The 10,569-nt window shown below is 49.6% G+C and overlaps 1 protein-coding gene across 4 annotated transcripts; it reads left to right on the top strand.

Moving 5' to 3' along the window:
- Positions 1-499: 499 nt before the first annotated feature.
- DACT1 (dishevelled binding antagonist of beta catenin 1) lies at positions 500-10,104 on the top strand. 4 transcript variants are annotated; one of them, XM_066189038.1, is made up of 4 exons: positions 500-889; positions 3,128-3,260; positions 4,901-4,963; positions 7,445-10,104. In XM_066189038.1, the coding sequence occupies exons 1-4, from the start codon at positions 533-535 to the stop codon at positions 9,187-9,189; spliced, it is 2,298 nt and encodes a 765-aa protein (XP_066045135.1). In that variant the 5' UTR covers positions 500-532; the 3' UTR covers positions 9,190-10,104. The 4 variants fall into 4 exon arrangements, with proteins under 4 accessions (XP_066045135.1, XP_066045133.1, XP_066045134.1 ...); XM_066189036.1 differs by having other exon boundaries at positions 7,331-10,104; XM_066189037.1 differs by having other exon boundaries at positions 4,901-5,056.
- The last annotated feature ends 465 nt before the right edge of the window (positions 10,105-10,569 follow it).

The following is a 10,569-nucleotide window of genomic DNA, read 5'->3' as shown; positions in this document are numbered from 1 at the left end:
TGGAACGAGGTTGTCTTTAATATCCCAACTCAAACAGTTCTGCGATTCTATGAAAATGATAATGATAATGATAATGATAATAATAATAATAATAATAATAATAATAACAATTCTGTCATCGCTCTGTGGTGGCCCATGACTATGCCGTGCAGGGCTCCAGAGGTCACTCCAGAGGATGGAGTTTTTGGGAAGGTCAGCGGTTTGCACTTCCTCCTTCATCCCCCACCTTCTCGCACCCCGCCGCGGAGGGGACAGGAGGAGGAAGATGAGGAGCAGGGCGACCACGGGCGTGGAGCCGCGGCCGGGCGGGGAGGAAGGCGGGCGGGAAGGAGGGATGAAGGAGGGATGAAGGAGGGATGGAGGAGGGATGGAGGCGGGCGGTGGGCGGGCACGGGGCGGCGGCAGCCGGGGAGGCAGCCGGGCGCCCCGCGGACCATTCGCGACCGGCGGCGGCAGCGGCGGCAGCGGCGCGGGGCTCGGCGCGGTGCCCCCGCGGGCAGGGCTGGCAGCGGCGGCCGCCCGCTCCCCGGCGATGAAGGCGAGCCCCGCGGCCAGCGCCGCGGCGGCGGCGGGGCCGGGGCAGGCGGCGGGGGGACCCGCGGGGGCGCCGCGGGAGCCCGATGCGCGCTGGCGGGAGAAGGGCGAAGCGGAGGCGGAGCGGCAGCGCACCCGGGAGCGGCTGGAGGCCACGCTGGCCGGGCTGGGCGAGCTGGAGTACCTGCGGCAGCGGCAGGAGCTGCTGGTGAAGAGCCTCCTGCTGCGGCGGCCGGCGGGAGCGGGGCCCGGGGCGCAGGGCGGCCGCGGGGAACCGCCGGGAGAGGGGCCGCCGCCGCGCAGCCTGGAGGAGAAGTTCCTGGAGGAGAACATCCTCCTCCTGCGGAGGCAGCTGGTGAGCGGGGGCGGGGGGCGCCGCGGGATGCTAGTGGCGAACGCCGCGGGATGCGGGCGGGGAGCGCCGGGGGATGCGGGCGGGGAGCGCCGGGGGATGCGCGCCCGGCTCGGTGCCCCGGTGTCGGTGTGACCCGCGGGTCCTGCCCTCGGAGAGGCGAGAATGGAGCTGGGAACCCCCGCGGGCAGCACCCCCGCCCCGCTGTCACCCGGCACGGCGCGCAGCTGAGGCGGCGGGCCGGTGACAGCTCGGAGGTGGACGGGTCGTGCCGGCGATGTGCCGGTGGCCGCAGAGTTCCCTTCGGGTCCCGGAGCCGGGCCGGCGCTCCCGCTTCCATTCATGGCAAGAGAGGCGCCGCCGTTGCCATGAATGGAAGTTGGGAGCCGGCTCCCGGCTCCCAGCCCCGAGAGGAGGCAGCGGGCGCTCGGGCACCGGCAGAATCGGGCCCCTGGAGAAGGGATGCTTTTGTTGGAGGACGCGCTTTGGAGCTGGTGTGGGAAGAGATGGAGGGCGGCATGAAGCGGCAGATCATTTTTCAATGAAAATAGCGTACAGCTGTGCCTGGCGCTCTTTGTGCGCGGCTCAGCATTTGCTTTCACCCAGGGAGAAGTTGGATTGCGTGATTTATTTCCCTGATTTTTTCTTTTCCCCACCCCTCGTTTTTTCCTCCTTTTTAATTTTTTTTTCCCCTCATTATCTTTTTGGTTTAGTTAGGTTAGGGTTACTTCCCTTCTAAAAAGATAAAAATAAATTATTTTTTTTTCTGCTGAGAAGGGGCTGGCTGCCGGCCGAGAGCCGTAGTGAAGGGCCACGGAATCATTACTCAAAAAAAAAAAAAAAAAAAAAAGCTGGGGGATTTGTGGTAGCACTTTAATTTGTGCACTTGACATTGCAGATTGGAACCAGATGCGCTGCTGACTGGGGGAGGGGGCGCTGGTGGCAGTAGGTGGCGCAGCGAAGTCATCCCTTGAACCCATCACCTCCGCCAGCCTGGCTGCCAGCCAGCCCCGGCTCCCGCAGGAATGGGGGAGAAGGCTTGGGATCACCCCTTTGGTTCTCCAAAGGATGGCCTTAAACGCCAGCACATCTTCAACCAGTGCTTTTAGCATTTGCTTTCCCTTTGCCCCAAAGCCAGGCTGGACAGGGCTCTGAGCAACTTGGTCTAGCGGAAGGTGTCCTTGCCCATGGCAAGGAGCTTGGAACAAGATGATCTTTAGGGTTCCTTCCAACCCAAACCATTCTATGAATCTATGATTCTATGACTGGTCCACTCCACAGAAAAGATTATCCTGGATTTAATGGGTTTAGAACTAGTCCAGCTGTGAGCATCAAAACTCATTGCAATGAATGTATCAGAGCACCCCTGGGTGCCAGTCAGATGATGCACTCGAAGAAACAAAAGCAGGTGAACCTTCCTCCTGCCTCCTCCACTTTCCCCAAAGCCAGAGCAATTAAAGGGTATGAAGCTGAACAGCTGAGGGATAAGCAACATTATAATACACAGGGGGAAACTGATTGTGTTGACCGTGGGTTAATGAGTGCCTTGCAAAATAATTTCTTGTTGCTTACTTTATGCCATCAAATTACCTTCATAAATAGCCTTAAAATTCATCTCGCAGCAATTTCGTACAATTATAATGGGAGAAGAGGAAGAATTACTCTTCCTTCCTGCTGCACTGCAAAACTAATAAAAGGGCTGTGATCCCAGCCCTGGGAATCTTGCTCTCTGGAAGGTGGACTCCAAGCTCATAATGTGCAGCAGAACAAGGCGGTTCCCACACCACAGGCACTTGTTGGCAGAGCTGTTTGGTGCCATTGTGTGAGCAGATGTGATCTTTGAGTAACACCAGTGTGGTGGGGAACGTGCCCTGCTAGGCTGGCACGGCCGTCCTTGCCCGTTCCACGTGCACAGGTCTGGTTTGGCCGTGCCACACAATCCAGCTTTGTTCTCACAGCTGTGGTCAGCACAGCCTGTTGGTCTTCCTGAACTGTGGAACATGCTCCTCATGCAGAGCTGGCTGGAACAGGCTGGGAATGAAGTGCCTGAATAATTTTTCACTTAAGTATTTATCCAGAGCATCCATCTAAAATGTCAGGGCTTTGTTCAGTTTTTTTTATATAAAAGAATATTGACAAGGTGTTTCACAAGGCTTAGATGGAGAAGTCTGCTGGTCCTTGGGACCCCTTCACATCTGCCCCACTGAAGGAGCTGATGTTCTTTGTCCTCTTCTTTTGCAGAACTGCTTGAGGAGGAGGGATGCTGGGTTATTAAATCAGCTGCAAGAGCTGGATAAGCAAATAAGTGATCTCCGCCTGGACGTGGAAAAAACGACAGATGAGCACCTGGAGACAGACAGTCGTCCAAGTTCAGGTAAGGGCAAAATGCAGCCTCGCTTGGGACCTGGCATTAAACTGGCTGTAGATTTTAGTGCTGGAGTTTTCAGTTGTACAGCAGTAAATGTCTACGTCTCGTTCACACTCTGATAATTAGTTCCCACTAACAGAGTTCACTGACCACTGGAAAGGCTGCTGTTTGCTTCTTTCAGAGTGGCATTTCAAGCTTAATTAGATTTTTAGTGCTTGGGGCATTTGTTTTTTCAAGGCCACCCTCCCATTAGTTCAGAAATTTCTAATTGTCCTGTATATTAGGGAGGAGGCTGAAGGAAAAATAGTGAAAAGAAGCACCACCATCAGGAGGAAGTTATCAAAAGTGGTCATACAGCCAGAAAGGAGCATGGAATCAAACAATTTCACCCCCATATATTGAATTTCATCTCATTCTAACTGTGTTGAAGCCAGTAAGTGGTATTTAACTATGGGGAGCCTTTCCTAGAGGCCTCTAGACTTGTTCTGAGCACACTAAAAAGTGGAGAACCTTCCAACTTGCAATTGTTAAAGCCATTGCTATTTTCTAGTCTGAATCTGGCTTGTTTCAGCACTGATATTTTTATATCCTGTTCTCCCCTAAAGAAAGGTCTTTTCTAATACCCAGCTCTTCCTCCTCTTGGAGGTGCTATACATTATAATTCCTAGCTTTTATTTGATGGGCTAAACAGGTCAAGTTCTTGAAGTCATTCATTTTAAGGCATTTTTCCAAGCTTCTAAATAGCCTGATGGCCTCTCTCCAATTTTTTGGCTTTGTTTTAAACATGCTGGATTCAAGGACTGGGCTCACTGTTCCAATGTTTCTTACCAGGGCCATGTAGACTGCTGAAGTCATTTCCCTGCTGCTCTTCATTAGCCTCTTTGTACATCCAACAATCTCATTACCTTTTTCTTTTTTTTTTTTTTTTTTTTTTTTTTTTTTTTTTTTTTTTTTTTGCCATATCATTAAGCTTGATTGAGCTTCTTTTCCATGCTGACTAAGCCCTTTCCAGGATTATTGTTTTCCAGGATGCATCCCCATTCTGTAGGCATGCTCTGCATTCCTTATTCCTAAATGAACAATTTAATTTTTGGTTGTGGTGTGTAATTTTTCCTTAAGTAGTCCTAGTTTACCAGGAAATTAAACTTGATGTGTCTGCACATTATTTGCCATTTTCCTTCTTTCCTGTCATCCACAAATATTATGTTTATCTCAAGAACTTTGAGGAAAGTAATGGATAGCATTGGGCCCAACACTTTTATAGTTAAGTAATGGTTGGAGAGTCTGTCTTGGAAGTATAACACTCTATTAAATGAGAGGGCTGCCAAACACAGCCTGGATCCTTTTTGCTAAAATCTGAAAATCCCTGTAAGGGTTAGAACCCCAACCCTTGTAAAGTTTAAAAAAAATCCATATGCTAAGATACGTTCTGCTGTTTTAAGTGCTTTCCTTTTAAACAAAGTAAATTCATGGCAATAAGGATATTTCTAAATTGTTGGCTGTTTTTGGGGTGACTGAATGAAATCGCATAACTACTTGTGTTAGAGTAAGCCAACTCAAACACCAGCTTGACTGCCTTTCTAGGGACACAAATAGTAACTTTGTGTAGACATAACTAATATAAGTCCAAACTCTTATTTTTATAGGGTTTTATGAGCTGAGTGATGGAGCTTCTGGATCGCTTTCCAATTCATCTAACTCTGTCTTCAGTGAGTGTTTATCCAGTTGCCATTCTAGCACTTGCTTTTGCAGCCCTTTGGAGGCAACACTGAATATCTCAGATGGACGCCCTAAATCTGCAGGTATAGTAAAAGCAGGTCGAATACATCATACTCCAGGAGGTGGCTTTGGCTTTGGAAATACTGCCTCAGGAGCACCTGGGTTGGATTAACCCTTCTTCCTTTCATGTGCCATGTTATGCTCTGAAAAGATCCCAGTGCCTCTCACGTACATGGGTCATGAGGCAGGAATGTTTGCCCTGCACTGGTCCAGTTTTGCACATGAATTTGTCACTCTAAACCCATGAAAATGGCATGTGAAGATCTGACAGCTGCACTACCCAGCAGAGGGCAGTGGTACCTGTACACAGAAACACATCAGTCAGCTGATTTCTCTTTCTTTAGAAAAGCATTTTTAGTGAATAGCAATAATTAACAATAGCTCTTAGCCATGTCAGCGTTAAGGTCACAGAGTAAGGAGCTGGCTACAGGTTTTAGGGGGACAGGGCACATGTGTTTAGCAGTCATTTTGTCAATTCTGATGGTCCTCGACCCCTGGGTGAGCATGGTGAGGTGTGTCCTGCATTTATATATTACAGACAAATAGACATCATGAACAGGCCAGGTACGTTTTGTCTCTTTGGCAGAGAGCTGTGAATTTTCCTTGGACACCAGTCTGAAGATGCAAGCCTTGATTTGTGGGATGGTTCCATAGGAAGGCCTCCTCTGTTCTCCAGAACGGACTCTTCAATAGGACTGTTGTGATCGAGTGTTGTTGACTGCAGATATTTTCAAAAGCTTTAGCTCATTCTGGGTTGGGGAGGATGATTCCAACCACCGCATTTCCAATTTGCCTTCTGCTCTTTAAGGTTAACTTATAGTGATTTGTTGTGAATCAAGGACAGAATAATTCATGCTCTTCTGTTTCTGAATTGGGAAAATACAGCCTGGGATACAATCATTCTGAGATGCTGACAAGTCCTCTAAGTTTTCCTGTGAGCAGCTTGAGGTAATTTAATGCTCCCTCTTGTAAGGTACATTAAAAAAAAAAAACAACCACACAAGGAATTCCAGCTGATTGCATTGCTGTTTTTTTCTGTATACACCATGAAAACCTAAACCTCATTATTCATGCAGTCTCACTTTCAGGGATGAAATTTCATGAACTGACAAATTTCAAAAATGTCTTTTTGTCAACATTCCTTGAAGCCAACATAAAATTTAGGAAATGTAGGAAAACTGAGAGATGATCTGAAAGAAGCTTATGCTCTTAACCTCCCTGTTCTTCCTCTCCTGCTCTCAGGGGAACATCATCTCTATCAGCAAGTTTCATCAGTGCCCATGAGACCTCTTTGAAAAAAGCCTTAGATAAGTGATGAGCACTAAGCATTCCAATTGGAGTACCCTGGCTGAAGTTTCCAGCCCAAGGGCAGAAAACAGGACTGGCAGAGGATCATTTAGATTGTACCCCTACCCAAGAGGACAAGGGCAACTTAAGCTTAAAAAAATAATAATAATCTTAGGTGCTTGGGTGGAAGCCCTGCTCTTAAGGTCACTTACCTCTCTAGTAAGCTCCTTAGCCATTAAATCTGACTCATGCATCTTGAAACGCACTGGGTTTCTCTGGCAGAACTCTCTTTGCAGAGCCAAGGCTAGGATGTCAGCTGGATTGACCTGCACTCCTTGTACTTGTGTGAAAACATGAGCCTGTTTCCCATTCATTAACTTCTTATCACTCAAAAGGAGCATCTGTTATTACTATGAGCATTGCTATAAATATTATGATAATAATAGTAGTAGCAATAATAAAAACAACAATAAAACTAGGTCTGGATGTTTTTCCTGACCTGAGACATGCTTGAAAGAATCCGGAAGTGAAACTTGTCAATAAGCTACAAGAATTAATTGTTCTCTTATCTGTATTTTTTTATGTTTCTCTTTGGATTTAAAATTCATATGTGCTAAGGCCTGCAGAGAGTGTGACAGGTGACTGTGTAACATATAAGAGACCCTTGCAGACTTCTGGGTGGCTTGAAAGGAAGATAGGAAGATCTTAAGAACCTGGGCACAGGTTTGAAACCAATGTACACGTTCTCATTAGGGCTGCGATTTTTATTATTTTATCCATGTGGTCATAGTGAGGTAAATCCCACGTAGATGCAGTGACAGGGAGACCCACAGAAGGATAGTGCTGCTTTTTATATTGCTTGAAGAGCACCCCTGATCGCAAAATTGCTGCTGCTGTAGTTAAAGCTTTGCATTGTGCACATAGATGGACCGGCGTCCTTGGCAGCACATTAAAAACGTAGCACAGCTGTCCCTGGCAGGCTCTCTAAACTCTTCTAAAATGCCTTTCAGATCTCATAGGCTGGATGGACTATAATAAGGAAGGCCAGCATGAGGACCAGACCGCAGGCTCTGTCTGTCGCTCTTTATCCACACCGCACTCAAATTCCCTCGATGTCGTTGCAGATGTACATCCCAAGTACCAGTGTGATCTGGTGTCTAAAAACGGGAACGACATCTACCGCTACCCCAGCCCGCTCCACGCCGTGGCTGTGCAGAGCCCCATGTTCCTTCTCCCCGTGACTGAGAACCCCCAGCGAGAAGAGGAGAGGCTCGCTTGCGACATGAGCGACGTTTGCACCCCATCCGAAACGGACTCGGGACAATCCGCCAACGCCTTCCCCCCGCCGGGCTCCTGGCCAGCTCCGTGCCCTTCCACCAGCAAGAGGATAGACAGCTACATCTTAAGCCTGGTTCAGAAAAAGACTCACGCAGTAAGGACTAACAAGCCCCGGACGAGTCTCAACGCCGATGCCACCAAAGGGATCTTGAGGCACGGCAGCATGTGCGTTCGGCCGCCGGCAGCGATGGTGGCCCATGGCAACGTGGTGAACCTGAAGAGCTCCAAGCCGGTGTGTTTGCCTCCTGGTGGGGCCCCCGCTCCGGACCACACGGCTCCCTCCCCGTTAAAGCAGAGGCCGAGGGAGCCAGCTGGGGAGCAGCTGGAGAGTAGGAAGGCCCCTTTGCCAGCAGCTTTCCCACCCGGCACAACAGCGGAACTCCAGAGCAAGCACCTGCCACGGGGCGTCAAACCGGCACCGTCGGATCTGGGCCGCAACACCACGGCCACAGCCGGGGATGTCCCCAAGGAGAATGGCCAGCTCTTTGCTGCGTCTCCCAAAGAGACCCCAGGCAAGCCAGTGGTGCTGCAGCCAGAGAACAGGGTCAGCCAACCTCCCAAAAAGATCCTGTTGAAGAGCAGCTTGCAGGCGGCTCGCTCCTCGTCGCCGGCTGTTGAGGAGAGGCCCGCGCTGGATTTCAAAAGCGAGGGTTCTTCCTCTCAGAGTTTGGATGATGGGCTGCTGGTGAACGCCCAGTACATCCCAGCCCAGCAGCAAAGCATGAAGCTTCACAAAGGCACCCGGAACGTCAAGATCTTGAAAAGCTCTGCGTTGAAACACAGGTCCCACCTTACCAACGGGGTGGAGAACAGCTCGCAGGCCTTGCGGGAGAAAGCCAAACTGGTGGGCAAGAAGTGCCGCTTTCCTGAGGAATTGGATACAAATAAGAAACTGAAAAAGCCCTCGTCGCGGGGGAAGAGAGGCAGCGGCCTGCCGATGGAGCCGAGCCTCCCGGGCCGGCAGGCCGGCCTGCACAGATCCGCCCTCCGCTCCCACGGGCACGGCCGGGAGGTCGTGGTGGCCAAGCCCAAACACAAGCGTGCCGACTACCGCCGCTGGAAGTCCTCGGCGGAGATCTCCTACGAGGAGGCCCTGAGGAGGGCGAGGAGGAACCGGCGGGAGGGCGTGGGGGTCTACTCACAGGTGCCCCTGCCCTACGTCAGCCCCTACGCCTACGTGGCCAGCGACTCGGAGTACTCGGCCGAGTGCGAGTCCTTGTTCCACTCCACTGTGGTGGACACGAGCGAGGATGAGCAGAGCAACTACACCACGAACTGCTTTGGAGACAGCGAGTCGAGCCTGAGCGAGGTGGAGTTTGTGGGGGAGAGCACAACGACCAGCGACTCTGATGAGAGCGGGGGCCTGATTTGGTCCCAGTTTGTGCAGACGCTCCCCATCCAAACAGTCACGGCGCCAGAGCTGCATGAAAATGCGGCCAAGGCCTTTGTCAAAATCAAAGCCTCCCATAACCTCAAGAAGAAGATCCTCCGCTTTCGGTCAGGCTCCCTGAAGCTCATGACGACCGTCTAGTGAGGTGACTTGGTGGAATGTATCTGCTTCTGCTTTCGGAAGCAAGGTGCTTTTTTTTGTACATATTTCCACAGATTTTTTTGTTTGTTTGTTTGTTTTTAATACAAATATTTAAAACTTAAGGTAAATTATGTCACTTGTCTTCAGAACTTGGGTGGATACTAGTGCCTTTTATGTGGAAATAAAAGACCGTTACACTTGTTCAGAAAAACTCAACAACACAACACTGCCATATCAGTGGTGAACAGCCTCCAGTGCATGGTGTTAGAAGGCTTTGAGAAAAGGCTAAAAGGTTTCTGGGAATGAATCTTCCTTGCCTAGTTTTTCCAGTTCTGGGTCTTATACAGGATATCGACAGCTTAAGGTCATAAATTTTTAGGGAAGAAAGGGGAGGGAGTGAGGGTGGTTCTTCATGGTTTTGCTTGTCCCTTTCTGCTGCTGCTGTTGCCACACATTGAACTTTTTTCTTCTGGAACTCTGGTCTGTTTTTTTTTTCCTTTTCTTGTTGATTCTCTTCTTGAAACTCACTCCTGTCCTCCCCCAGCCTTCCCCCAGCAGGAAAGGGCTCCTCCTGTTCAATCTGTCTCCGAGGTTAAGTCGCCTTCCCTGGAGTGCACTCTGCTCCGACCTCCTGGGAGTCCCACTGGGGACGGCGGTGGTGTCCAGAGTAAAATGCAGCTGGAGCAGCTGACCAAGGCTTAGTAACTTCATTATATTGTGTAAAACTGCTTTTGAAAAAGAAAAAAAAAACCCATATGCATGTCACGTGCATGAGTATCAGTAGTTTTAATATTCCTATTGATGTCCAATTTACTGTACATCATCAATGGCTGTTTTTATATATATATATCATTGTGTAAATTAATATAACACATCATATGCTGTAATAAACAGTCTGTTTTAATACTTTTTAAAGTTTGTTACATTGGTGCAGACCCAGTCAGTCCTTTTATATTGGTGTTGTCACCACTTAGACGTCTCCTGATGTGATCTGTTAATGTTCCTTGCATTTAGCCATGCAGGAAACTGGGCAAATTTAAAATTCTGCTGTGGATGTAACTTGTGCTTTGAGGGAATTGGCTTGTCACGGCTCCTCTTGTTCTTCTCATAGCTTGCATTTTTCCAAGGGCAAGGTGGGGTTTAGGAGCTCAGAGGCATCTTCAGGTTGTTGCTGATGGGCAGCTCACATTTCAGAGCAGATGGAAGTATGATATTAATCCCGCTCCTCTGTCTGGGTGCTTGCAGACTTTGGTTGGTACAGCACGGGGGCAGATGGTTGGTTTCTGTAATCAAATCAATCTGTGGGACACAACAGGTGTCCCCATGGTATGTCCAGTAAGTGAATCCCCAAGAGCTGTGTGCTCTGGGAGCTGGGCTGGG

This window comes from Chamaea fasciata, unplaced genomic scaffold (assembly GCF_029207755.1).
Source record: "Chamaea fasciata isolate MVZ Bird 193981 ecotype frontalis unplaced genomic scaffold, bChaFas1.0.hap1 SCAF_7, whole genome shotgun sequence".
Classification (NCBI taxonomy): domain Eukaryota; kingdom Metazoa; phylum Chordata; class Aves; order Passeriformes; family Sylviidae; genus Chamaea; species Chamaea fasciata.
Note: the sequence above shows the minus strand (reverse complement) of the source record. Positions and strands in the feature narration are given on the sequence as shown.